This window comes from Lipotes vexillifer, unplaced genomic scaffold (assembly GCF_000442215.2).
Source record: "Lipotes vexillifer unplaced genomic scaffold, Lipotes_vexillifer_v1.1 scaffold168, whole genome shotgun sequence".
NCBI lineage: Eukaryota > Metazoa > Chordata > Mammalia > Artiodactyla > Lipotidae > Lipotes > Lipotes vexillifer.
The window spans coordinates 1318897-1332436 of record NW_006773947.1 but is presented as its reverse complement, the minus strand read 5'-3'; the positions used below and the strand labels follow the sequence as shown (position 1 = coordinate 1332436).

Genomic DNA, 13540 nt, shown 5'->3' with positions numbered 1-13540 from the left:
GGTATATCCATACAATGAAATGTCATTCAGCCATAAAAAGAACAAATTACTGATACATGCTACATCATGGATGAACCTTAACAAAATTATACTAAATTTAAAAAGTCAGACACAAATGTTTGTATGATCCCATTTACAAGAAATTTCTAGAAAAAGCAAGTATCTAGAAACAGAAAGTAAATTAGCGGTAGCCTGAGGCTTGGCTAGAAGCAGGAAATGAATGCAAACAGGCATGAGGAAACTTTCTGGGGGAATGGAAATGTCCCAAAACTAGATTGTGGTTGTGGTCATACAACTGTGTAAATGTATAAAAAAAATCACTGAAATGTACACTTACAGCAGATGAGTTTCATGCAGTGTACATTATTCCCCAATAAAGCTGTTTTAAAAATAAAAAGAAGATGAAGAAGGTGCAGGAGTTCCCCATCCCTGGAGGACACAAGCATAGACTGAATGAGCTCCTATCAGGGACACGAGGGTAGAGTCTCCATGACCTTCGTACTTGACCTCACTGTCCATCACTAAGAGCATGAGGTCTTTTAACCCAAAATGCTGGTTTATACATTTTTTGTGGCTTTTCGCAGTTGCTATTCCTAGGGTTATAAGGAGAAAACATTTGTGACTGCTCTTCCAAATATTTCACTTGCAAACATTGAACAGAGAATGTTTTTCACCTTTCGTCCTGTAAAGGCAGCCCGATGAAGTGGTGTGTCTCCCATGTCATTTAATACATTTACTTCTGCACCAGCCTAGTAAACATGAAAGCTTTAAGCATCTTCCACATATCAAGAAATATACAAAGGTGAAAACAGTTCTCTAAAAATATATTAAATATTTAAAAAATTAAAATAATTGTTAATATTGACTGGTTGTCACTACTAAAAATAAGTTCAGTTCACAGTAAAACAGTAAGCTTATAGTAAAAATCTACCTGATAGGTAGAAAATAAAAAGCTACTTTTCTATAAAAATCTATATACCCTTTGCTCTACTTTAGAAACACTCATATTGAAAAAAAGGAGAACCGTCTCTGAATAAAATAGCACATTTTCTCCACCAATTTAATTTAATGAGTTTAAGGGAAAAAAAAAGAAAAAGATGCCACCATTTAAATGGTGGAGGAGCTGGAGGTTTAAGGGCTGCCTCAGCTCCTGGATTTCAGGTTTGGGGCCACCAGATCAATTTTAAGATGAAACCCAATTTCAGAAATATCAGTATGTGTGAAAAATTATTCACCACAGAATTGAGAAATATGAGTTCTTAAGTTACGGCGTGCTCATTAAGAGATTCTGACATTTTTTAATTACAAAGGATGTGCTTTGGTCATTTTTTAAACTATGCTCAAAAAACAATGTAGTATCTTCATTAATTCATATGTCCATTTTTGCAACTCTAAAAAGTCAATGATGTAAAAATCAAATGACTGAAAATACAGAATTTTAATTAGTCAGGCTACCCTAATTCATGTATTTAGCAAAGAACAATTAAGTGATTAGCAACTTCTTTGAACAGGCCATTATGCATCATGGCCCAGAGGGCTTTTCCAAGACGTTTATAATTTCCATAATAGCCATGTTTTATTTAGTTAAAAATTAAAGCCATACATATACCTTTAACAGATACTGGACCACTTGTCTATGTCCAAAATAGCAGGCCAGATGAAGAGGTGTCCAGCCCAAATTAGACTTACTTCTTCCTTTAAAAAAAAAAAAAAAAAGGAAAGAGGTATTTTTAGATGTTACTGAGGTAACTGAACAATAAAATTAATTTCTCCTTAATACTCTGCTCCAACACATTGGCCAGTGGCTCTCTTTCGCACGGCACTGCTGATGAGTGAGAGGCAGGAGACATGACACTGTAATACATGTTCTGAGTGAGATGGGTCAGAACCCACAGGAACCAGATTCTGCGGCCACCTTCCTAACTCGATGTCCTCACTCTTAACAGGGTGGAAGGAGACTTGATGGGGGTTACATTCAAACTGGCCTGCGGCTCTAAGGTGCCGAGCAAGTGTCTAACCACCCTGCCATCAGCAAACGAACACGTGGGTCTCTTGGCACAGCATTTCCTGAAAAGCACCTCTTGTTGAAAACCTGTCCCATGTCAGGAGAGTGGAAAGGGGAACTGGGAACCAATCTTTCCTGCCGCTTTAGCAAGCTGTCGGCGCAGCAGGCGGCGACTGAAAACGGAGCCTTGACTTCAGATAAAATCACAGGTAATGAGGATAAGTGTTACCAGCATGGGAGAGTCCAACTAGATAACAAGAACCCAAATTAAAAGCAACGAAATGTCAGATCCCAGCTGAGGAGAGGTATAAAACAACTGAGTGTGGTGAAAACGAGCTACATAATTCAATTCAGGAAAAAAAAAAATAGGGCATTATAGCTTAGAGCTGAGAGAGCTTTAGAAAATCTCCAAAATTCCAAATGAAGCTTGAGAAAATACAGCCTATGAAAGCCATGAAAGCCCACCACCACCCTAGAGGGTCTCCCGAAGCCCAGCAGCAGGCTGCCCGGCCCTCCCTGGGAGGAGGTGGAGGTTAACGGCTGCCCTCAGCTCCTGGATTTCAGGTTTGGGGCCAACAGAAAGCCCGCCACCAGCCTCAGTGTACCCAGAACAGGGCCCTAACAGCTCCCAGAGGGACTGTCACCGCCAACAGTGTCCCTGTGACTGTTTGCCACTTACCAAACTCCCATAACTGTTCCCTCTCAAATGGGTGCCCTCTGGAACCCCTAATTCCACAGGCAATACGTCCTAGAGCCAAGGTCTATTGCATGGAACATTTCTCTTTACCCTCTGTCCTTAACCTAGCCCTTCCTGATGACAATGATTCTCCTTTATCCCTAGGGGGGGAGGCTCCCCCGTTCCACACCCCCACTAGTCTTCACGGCACAGAGCCACGTGAATTTCCACGTCAAAACCCAACGTGGTCTTTGGTCAATGACCTCTCTCGTGTTAAAACCCCTCCCCTGAGGCTTCTGACATTAAGCACCGCTACACGCCCTGCAAATGCTTTCTCTGCTGCCATCTACCGGCCTCCAGTGGCTCACCCCTCACCAGTTAACTGGGCAGCAGTCTTTCTCCCTGTGGCAAATCCTGCCACCATCCTAGGGGTAACTACTACGAGCCAGTATCCTGGTGTCTCCGATTCTCAGCTTCCCTCACTTCTCCGCAAACCTGGCCTCTGCTCCACGTGGGGTACCCAACCCCAAGACCAGAGTCTGGATGTCATCATCACATCTGAACTCAGGAACACAGAAAGCCCACGTTCCCACTTCTTCACACAGGCAACCCCCAGACTTGCTCTTCAACTGAACTGACCCTCCAGTTCTTTAATCGCTTTCCCTCTATGTAAATACCCCCACCATCTTCACTTCCTTCGGTAAATCCAGCATATATTTCTTGGTCCCTCACTTCAACATTTCTTTGCCAATATCCTCAATATCCTATCTTTGTCACAGCAGCCTAGAAAAACCCCAAAGCCTGATAAACACACTAGCTCAATTTTTTCTATAACCACACCCAGGTTGCTAACTGTGGTGGCAGAAAAATAAAACCTTGTGGATTCATGGCTCCATAAAGTCAGGATCTCATACTTCAGCAAAGCCTTCACTGCTGCCCGGCAATCCTTTGCACACTGCCGTTCAGGTGTCCCTCGTATGTTCCAGCACAGGTATTTCAATCCTCACCACTCCCCTCAAGCCTCTTACCCAGACACCTGCCTCTTAGCAAATGATCTGATCTCTTAGCTTCACAAAGAAAAGAGAAGCTTTCATAGGATTCCCCGGGCTTCCTGGCACCAAATCCACCCCATACCTCTACGCACAGGCGCCCATCCTTCCTCCTGAGGCCTCAGAATAATCACGCTTCCTGGATCCCATGCCCCCCTGCTTCCCAAGTACTCCTTTTCCTCCTTATCTTCAACCTCTCCCTCTTTAGTTGGGAATAGGAAGGAGCAGGTGAGGATTTGCGTCTTGTCCACCTAACAAGCCAAAGCACCCACCCCACCCCCCGCGCCCTTGGGCCCTGGTCCTCCTCACTCTCCCCCCTCCCCCCACAGTCTGCGCGCTTCCCACCTCGCGCTCCCTCCCATCAGCTACCCACCCACTGCAGACCAGGTTCATTTCCCACCGCATCACTAAGACTGTCCTCAACTTTTACCAATAAATGGTGCCACTGGATCCCAGGGGCACTTTTCAGCGGCCAGCGCACCGCGTCACCAGACGGCATCTGACGGCCCAGGCCAAGAGCCTCCACAGCCCTGCAGTTCTTCCCAGGGCTCTGTGGAAACTCCACTTTCTCTGATTATCCTTCATTACTAGAATCTCCAATAATGACACCTCTTGGCCCTTTCTCACTGCTTTGTTTATAGGCTCTTCACTTCAAAATCCATGTCTCCATTTCCAACTCTCTACTATTCACCTCCATTTGGAAGATACAAGAACACCTTATGCTCAGGAGGTACAAAGCTGAACTCACTTACCTTACACATACACATGTGCACAGAAAAAACACCTGTTCCCCCTCCCACATCGTTTTCACAATGAACTGCCCCATTATTCACCTCCCTTCTCAAGTCAGAAATAAGCACCACTCTTGTCTGCCTTTCTCCTTTTCACCCCTGCCCAACTTAATCAGTCCTGTCAATTCTACCTCCTAAATGTTAACGATACCTACTTTTCACCAGTCCCATTGCTTCTACTCCCATTTAACCACAACAGTCTCCTCTGAGTTGCTGCAGCAGCTTCTGAACGGGTCTCCTCACCATCTAGTGCTTCCACATGGGATTCTAAATCAAGTCAAAATTTACAGAATCCAAATAATTCTTAAAATACTCCAAATACCAGTAAAAATGTTTAAAAAAAAAAGGGCCATACTCTACAAGTTCTTCATAATCTTTAATAATTAAAATCTACTTTTTAATTACACTTCGGTAAATAATGTAGCAGATACTTTCCCCTATCAATAAATCAGTATCTACATAAAAAATAAATAAGCAAATAAATGAGCTATTAAGTCATGAAATAAAAATGCTCCAAATATCCTTTATACTCTTTACAAATTATGGACACCCAAAATTTTTTATCAATAAGAAATATCAAGTTTAGAAATATTTACAGAAAACTGTACCCTATACTGAATATTAAACACTGGGAAACACCAGCAGACGTTATGGGTAATACTCAAGTAATTTCCCATGCAGACCTTCCAGCAAAGCAACAGGACAACACTACACAAAATCATGTGTTGAGGGCTTCCCTGGTGGCGCAGTCGTTGAAGAGTCCGCCTGCCGATGCAGGGGATACGGGTTCGTGCCCCAGTCCGGGAAGATCCCACATGCCACGGAGCGGCTGGGCCCGTGAGCCATGGCCGCTGAGCCTGCGCGTCCGGAGCCTGTGCTCCGCAACGGGAGAGGCCACAACAGTGAGAGGCCCGCCTACCACAAAAAAAAAAACAAAAAAATCACGTGGTCATGTTGCCGACATAAGCTCTAATTTTGCTTTCAAAAACTTATCTTTTAGATCACTCATAGAATTTATACAAAGCACGCTATGCGTATAAACACATTAGTATTTATTTCATTTGCAAGAATGTCTCGCCATTAGCAACAGACGGGACCATGAACACACACTCGTAACGGCAACAGCTACAAGCCAAACTGCCCAATTAGCTCTTCCTTTGTGCCCCTAGCCTAGATGTGTTGACCTTAACCTTCAGATGCACGTCAGCGCTTCTCTCTCTCCCTTAAACTTGACATTAGTGGATTCCTCCCAACCAGTAACATCTCTATGTTGACTGTTGAGCTTTAATTCTTGCAGAAGAATTATACTACACTTTACCATTTTCTCAATTTCTCAGGGTTTGGAAAAACAAAATGAGATAGAAAAGAAAACCAAGAAATGCCAGGCACAGTGATTCCCATATGGAGACACTCACACACCCAGCCCCAGCCCTCCCCACTCACTTCTGTTGGGTGAACTCACATCACCTGATTATGTTGTTCCTCGACATAAACCCTTCAAACTGCCCTTAAGACAAGTCTGACAGGTATAATGAGGGTGAAATTTTGAAAAAGCAGTAACATCTGTCTCTCACTTTTACATTTCCAAGTAGGTGACTCTCCACTAACTAGCCTGAGGCAACCATGGGTGAGGGGGGGGGGTGGTTGGTAGAAAGTAAAGGGTTGCTCAAGATTATCAAACCAGGCATGTTTCTGGCATTCAAGACAGAACCCCAAGGTAAAGATTAAGAACCAGGTTTCTACTGAAGGATGAGAAGGATTTTTAGAATTCCTTTAGCATTCCAAGAACCGACTCAGACTATAATTTCTGGACAACTCAGAGCGTGGTTTCTTCACTGCTACAAAGATAATACTCCGTCCACACAGAGGGTGAGGCCATGAAGTCTGCTGCTCTATGAAAGGAGGAGAATGTGACACAGCAGAACAAAATACCTGTCAGTGACAGAGGGCGGTGGGAGAGGAAAAGACGTAAAACGGGGCACATGGCTCCTGATTCTAAGCCCGGAGAGTGAGATAAGTCGAGGGCACACTGAGAACAGGCAGTGGCACGTAGGATGCTAGGAGAAGGTCCCCTACCAGGCCACCTAGCCTAGCGCCAACCTGCACGGTGGCCACATCAAAGTAAACTCAGTAGTGCAGGCAGTGGGAAGGCCAAACGTTGGCTACCTAGAGCTGCTCTGAGCCCCCATGGGTCACTCAACACCCCCAAGGCCACACCCACAGGAGTGTGGCCGAGGTGAACCAGCAAGCCTAGGCCACGTGCCAGAGGGAGACATGAGAGGTTCAGGGTGACACAAAGCCAAGAAGAGCCAGGATGAGACTCCCAACACACCCAAGGAGCACCACCTGTGCTTATGAAAAACCTGCATTTGACTCTGAGTTTTACTTCAGCTACAAATGCTTCAGGGGCACTAGGAAGACAGGTCACCAAGGAACCAAAGGCCATCCACACAGAACAAGGCTCGCCTTTACATTTACAGGCCACCTCAGGTGAGATGGGGGAGGACACAGGTGAGAGGCTCTGGAAGGCCAATCATTTATCAAAAAAGCTACTGAAATGGAGGGACCCAAAGACATATTTAGTCCTCCAAACTCCCAGAATGAGAAGGCGCTTGTTGAAATATCAGAGCCAATTTAGAAAATAAAACCTATTTCTCTGCACCCCTGAGTTTAATATATTTGTAACCTTGCTACACAAGGTATATTGTGATTTGGCTGCTACCTACCCACCTAGCCTTATCCCTCACCCCTCCTGCCTGCAAAAGCCCTTGCCATCTGGGCTGCTTCTCACCTCAGAACCTTGGCATATGATGTTTCTTCTGCCTTGACCCCCTTTCTTCTCTACTTTTACTTGGTTAAGTCTACATACTCTTCACATATCACCTTAGAATAATTTCCTCCAAGAAGCTAATCCTTCGAGTTCCAGTTACATACTTCTTATATGTTCTCTAACACCCTGCACTTCATAGCTTCCATATTCTGTACATATTGTGCAAAGCAGACTAGTCTGAGCTAGTAATCTACTAATCTCAGTGAGGGTAAGGATCCTGTCTGACTTTTCTAAGGTACTTCACATGCTTCACCTACGACGTCTTCGAGAAAAAGAAATTATCATAGCATGCATCCTGTGGACTCGGGGGTCACCCTTGTAGTTCATAAGGTTTAGGACCCATGACAATATTAAGACTGGATCTCAATTTCTCCGACTTAGAGGGGAGGAGGAGGGTATCCACTCTTATGGGGGTTCTTCCTAGGATGAAAATTTATTTCCAGTTCAGAAAGATTAGTGCTAAATAAATGCTAAAGTAGTGCATACTCATAAGCTAAAAACTCGGTTCAAAGGTTACCTTTGCAGTTAATGTCAGCCGTTACTTCATTCCTTTCCATGGTTTCCAATAACTGTCTTACTTCTTCAGCGTTGCCATTTCTGGCGTGATGGAGAAGCTGTTGCTCTGCTTCTGTGCTCATTTCTAGATTTAAAAAATAATAACATTGCTATTATCGAAGAACATATATTAGCTTTTGGATATTACCTAACAGATAAAAGGGGGAAAAAAATCATCTTCATTCTACAGCTAATAAGATAGACACAAGAACTGATTAAATGAATCAGCTGCAGGGCCAAAACTTGACCCTGAGACTCCATGCCCTTTGTATTATTACTGAAGAAATGCACTGGACATCTGGGCAAGTTTCTTACTCTCTCAAAGCTTTAGTTTCCTCACCTGCAAAATACAATCAACCTCATGACCTGTTGTAAGACTGTGCCTATGAAAGGTATTTTGTAGTTATTAGTACAACATCAATAACCAGATATAAAGTTAAAATATGGCAATTCAGCAGTTTGTATAGAAATATCATAAGGCTGAAATGTAAATTAACACAATGTGAGAAACTTGTGAGAAAATAAATTACAGACAAGGATCCTGGAGCTACGATACTTACAAATAAACTCTCATATTTTCTTCCCAAGCCTCAAGCCAACTATAAAGGACTACAACCAAATTTAAAGCATTGATGTCAAAATATTATGAACAGCAATTCCCAGAAAAAATACAAATTTCTTTCATACTAATGGTCAGTTAAATGCAAATAAATCAAACACAATGATATTTTTTTGCCTACCTGATTAGCAAAAATAAAAAAATTAAACACACCAAATGCTGGGATTAACAGAAAATGTGTACTCCAGTAAACTGCTAATAATATTATGCATATTATATATTATAATAACATTCACACAATCCTTCATATGTTGCAGAGGGAGAGGCAACAATTTGACAAGATGAAATAATTTCAAAATACACAGAGGGTTCCAGGAGATAGCCAAGTAACAAATACCAGGGATCTGTCTCCCCACCTACACAACAACTGCACTGGCCTACTCTGTCTGATGTAACTAACAATTCTTTGGAACTCTGGAACCTCCAGAAGGCTTGCAACTGCCAGGGAAGACTTGGAAGCTAAATGTGGTTAATTTCAGCTCTTAGGGGTAGCAGCTCCCACCCCCACCTCCAGCCACTCAGCAGGCACCTGTGCATGTGCTTCTGGAGCAGCTTGCTGGAGCCCACATCAGCAAAAAGGACCCTGTCCTCCAAATAGTGGGGAGGCAGGCTCTGATCACTGATTGCTGCTTCTGACCACAGAAATGCAGACAAAGAAGTGGGCAGCCACTGTTGTTGCACCAGCACCCTTGCTGCAAGCCTCTCCGGTGGCCTGGACTGCCAGAGGATTTAAAGGGCCAGGACCCTTTTTCCCCCCTCTTCTTTTTTTCTGTTTTCCCGCTTAAATTTCCCCTTAATTTCCCTCTTTTAAAGACTAGGACATTCACAAACAACTGCATACATGGGTAAAATTACAATGTGACTGTTCATGCCCACCAAAGGCTCAAAAAAGACATGAGACAACCTTAAGTTTAGGCTAGCCCTCAGCAGAAAGGCAGTCTACAACAATCAAAAACAAACAAACAAACAAAAAACAACAAAAAATTAGCAAACCCCGAGGAAGAGGAGTATCTGATTTCTAGAGTTACTACATTAGATTCAAATGTCCAGTTTTCAGCAGCCAAAAAAAAAATCACAAGGCATATAAAGAAAACAGGAAAGCAGGGTCCCTTCAAAGGAAAAAAATAAATCAACAGAAACTGTCCCTGAAAAAGAACTGATGGCAGATATTCTAGACAAAGACTTCAAAAAATGTCTTAAAAATGCTCAAAGAACTAAATGAATATATGGAAAAAGTCAAGAAAATGTATGAACAAACTTAAAATAAAGAGATAGAAAGCCTAGGGAATTCCCTGGTGGTCCAGTGGTTAGGACTCCACGCTTTCACTGCCCGGGGCTCAGGTTTAATCCCTGGCTGGGGAACTAAGATCCCACAAGTGCACGGTATGCCCTCCAAAAAAAATAATAATGCATGGCTAGATTGCATATAATTTCCTAGATTGTAAATATGTCTATATTTTCTTGAATTTCAGAAGGAAATTTTTTTAATAACAATTTTCCCCCTGAATTTTGTTTAGACAGAACATTGGTGAAAGTATTCTTTACCTGTGGGTGGAGAAAATAAGAGATGTCCTAAGAGAATAAAAGCCTAAAAGGAAACCAAAAAGAAATTTTGCAGCTGAAAAGTACAATAACTGAAATGAAAAATTCACTTGATGGATTCAAAAGCAGATTTGAGCAGGCAGAAGAATCAGTGAATTTGAAGACAGGACAATAGAAATATCCTTTTCCTGCTTTTTTTTTTTTTTGCAGTACGCAGGCCTCTCACTGTTGTGGCCTCTCCCGTTGCGGAGCACAGGCTCCAGACACACAGGCTCAGCGGCCATGGCTCACGGGCCCAGCTGCTCCGCGGCATGTGGGATCCTCCCGGACCCGGGCACGAACCCGCTTCCCCTGCATCGGCAGGCGGACTCTCAACCACTGCGCCACCAGGGAAGCCCCCTTTTCCTGCTTTTTAAGAATGAATCAAAGAACATTTGAAGTAAGTATCTTCAGAACATACTAGAAATTGTTTAATATTACCTTGGGTTCTCACTACATTGGGTTTACAGAAAATAAAACACAATTTTTTTTAAGTTTTTCAACTTCTGTAAAATAAATATGAAGAGGGTAAAATTAAATCTATTATCTACTTAAACAGTTCATTATAATATCATATTAACCACGACAGCTGCTCATTAGTGCTGCAATTGGAATTAAGAGTTATTCAAAGGTTTGCTGAGTACCCACCAATGACAGAGACTGCTACAGGCACTGGAGGTATGATGATGGACAATACAGTCCCTGTCCCCCAGACAGGGCAAACATGCACACAATCATACCAAATGTGCCAAGTACAGTAATGAACAAGGGACGGTGGCTGTACAGAGGACAAAGGGAATGATTAGCCCTTTACCTGCATTAGTATGGGAAGGAATCACAGAGAAAGTGAAATTAAAGCAGGGACTTGAAAAATGAGGTCACCAAGACCAGCAGGATGAAGGTTTCCAACCCTGATGGACAACTGTTACACCGGAAACAATCTTGGTTGAAGATGTGATTCCATTTGGTCGTGGTGACTTTGAGATTCCTGTGGGAAACAGAGAGGGAGATGTCCGATAAGCAATCAGGTAATACCAGCCTGAACAAAACAAAGTTTAGGCTTGGGCTTCCCTGGTGGTGCAGTGGTTGAGAGTCCACCTGTCGATGCAGGGGACATGGGTTCATGCCCCAGTCCGGGAGGATCCCACCTGCCGCGGAGCGGCTGGGCCCGTGAGCCATGGCCGCTGAGCCTGCGCATCTGGAGCCTGTGCTCCGCAACGGGAGAGGCCACAGCAGTGAGGGGCCCGCGTTAAAAAAAAAAAAAAAAAAAAAAAAAAAAGGAAGTTTAGGCTAGAATTAAAATGGGGGGAGTTATCAGCACGTCAGTTGTCATTAAAATCATAGGGGTAAATAAGACCTCTTACTGGGAGAAGACCAACACTGAAGGTGAAGGCAGCCAGTCACTATGATCCAGCAAGAAAGGTCTAAGCATGGACAGGGGGATAGGAGAGGGCGATAGCACTGAAACCAAGAGGCGAGAGTGTTTCAAGGGGTTGGATAGGTGTGAAATGTCAAAGGAAGAGCAGGGAAAAGGCCTGAAAATGCCGACTGGTTTGGCAGCTAGGCCATTGATGAGCTCAAGAATACTTTAAGTAGAAATGACAGAGGCAAATAGATGTGGGTAAATTGAGGAGTGAAAATGGGATGATGAGGATAGAGTGTAGCAGATTCCCTGAAAGCAACTCTGTTTTGAAGGGCTGGGGATAGCTTCAGTTTTCGGATATTAGATACCTGGGCACGTTTGTAGGTTGTGGGGCAAGAGCCAGGAGAGAGGAAAAGCTTGAAAGACAGGAGGAAGGAGGGAAGAGAGATGAAAAAGATCCTAGAGGAGCCTGAAGTAGGTGGATGAAAAGCCCAAGCAAGGATCAGCCTTGAAAAGAGGAAACACCACACTAAGGCCGGGGGCAGGGTACAGGGTAGTTAAGGGGCCGGTGAGGAGCTGGGTAGAGCTCCTTCCTGTCTGATGCTGCCAATTTCCTACGAAGATAAACAGATTGTTAGGTATCTTAATAGGCAAGAGAAGTCTTACTATGAGACAGGATGGGGAGCGGGGCATGGAGGGGAGAGGTAACAGAGGTAAATACAACAGATTGTTTGAAAATTAAAAAGGGCACAAGGCCAGTTAAATTTCACCAAGACAGAAAATTAAAACTCTTGTTGCTCTATGCCTAAATTCCGTATGTGTTCATTTTAACACAGGCACCTGATTAAAAAATATTCTTAAAACAATTCATTCTCTCCTTTTCAAAGCAATTTCCCACCACATCCATTAAAACTAGCTACTCCACCTGCAGGCTGAGCAGACTCTAAACGTTTGCCAACTGTAACACCTGGGACTTAGTCAAATAAGCAAGACCTTGAGGGTAAATTCCAAAATGCAAACAAGCATTTTCAACACTTTTCCTTTATAAACTTCTATTACTTTAGAAAGGAGTGGTAGGAGTTGCGGGGTGGGCTGACACTTTCCCCTATCTCCCTTTAGAAACAATTTTGTAAAATCATATATACATTTAGAACTTACTTCCATAAACAAATTACTTTATGTTAGGAGCAGAAAACAGTAAAAACACAATTTTATAACAAAATAATTTCCTAGTGGCTCTAACACCCAGTCAAAATAGCACAACTCCAAAAATAGCTGTAATTTAAAGACCAAGCAAACTTCTTAAAATGATAGCTGTACTACAGTAAAACAAAATGATCATTCTGTTCCTTTCAGCTATGCTGCAAAGAAACTCAAAGATGTTCCAAACCAAGACATAAAAACATTCATTATTTTTTCTTCATCCAAGAACCATTATAACTAAAAGTCCACTGCCGTCTATGCAGACCTCAAGATTCAGAATTTGATACATCAATAGTACCCAAAACTTTATTCCTCAGGTCAGCATCTAGGTAGTCAGCTTGGGCTAGGAAGGTGCCCAACATGACATCCACAAGAAGCTGCAGTTTCCCCATCACCTCCAGGGCCAACAACACTTTCCATATCTCTACTATCACAGTGTTACTATCACTAAACCCTTAGGGCTTCCCTGGTGGCGCAGTGGTTGAGAGTCCTCGATGCAGGGGACACGGGTTCGTGCCCCGGTCCGGGAAGATCCCACATGCCGCGGAGCGGCTGGGCCTGTGAGCCATGGCCGCTGAGCCTGCGCATCCGGAGCCTGTGTTCCGCAACGGGAGAGGCCACAACAGTGATAGGCCCACATACCGCAAAAAAAAAAAAATAATAAAATAAAAATAAACCCTTAAATGAGGGCTGACCACAGTCCAGGCATTGTTCTAAACTTTGGTGACACATTAATGAATAAAAGCAGGCCTTACATTAGGATAAGTTATGTTTTATGTTATTATATATTTTTAACATATATATTAACATATGTGTTTATATTTATATGTTTTATATTTATATATATATATATATATATATATATATA

General features: G+C 43.0%; 1 protein-coding gene across 1 annotated transcript in view; it reads right to left on the bottom strand.

Annotated features, from left to right (window-relative positions):
- Positions 1-13540, bottom strand: part of OSBPL1A (oxysterol binding protein like 1A) — a 217468-nt gene that overhangs the window by 196883 nt on the left and 7045 nt on the right. The window contains exons 2-4 of the mRNA XM_007448592.1: positions 7869-7991; positions 1610-1695; positions 675-749 (exon numbers count right to left, since the gene is read on the bottom strand). Coding sequence (XP_007448654.1) covers positions 675-749; positions 1610-1695; positions 7869-7989 — 282 coding nt within the window. The 5' untranslated portion in view covers positions 7990-7991. The remainder of the gene's footprint in view (positions 1-674; positions 750-1609; positions 1696-7868; positions 7992-13540) is intronic.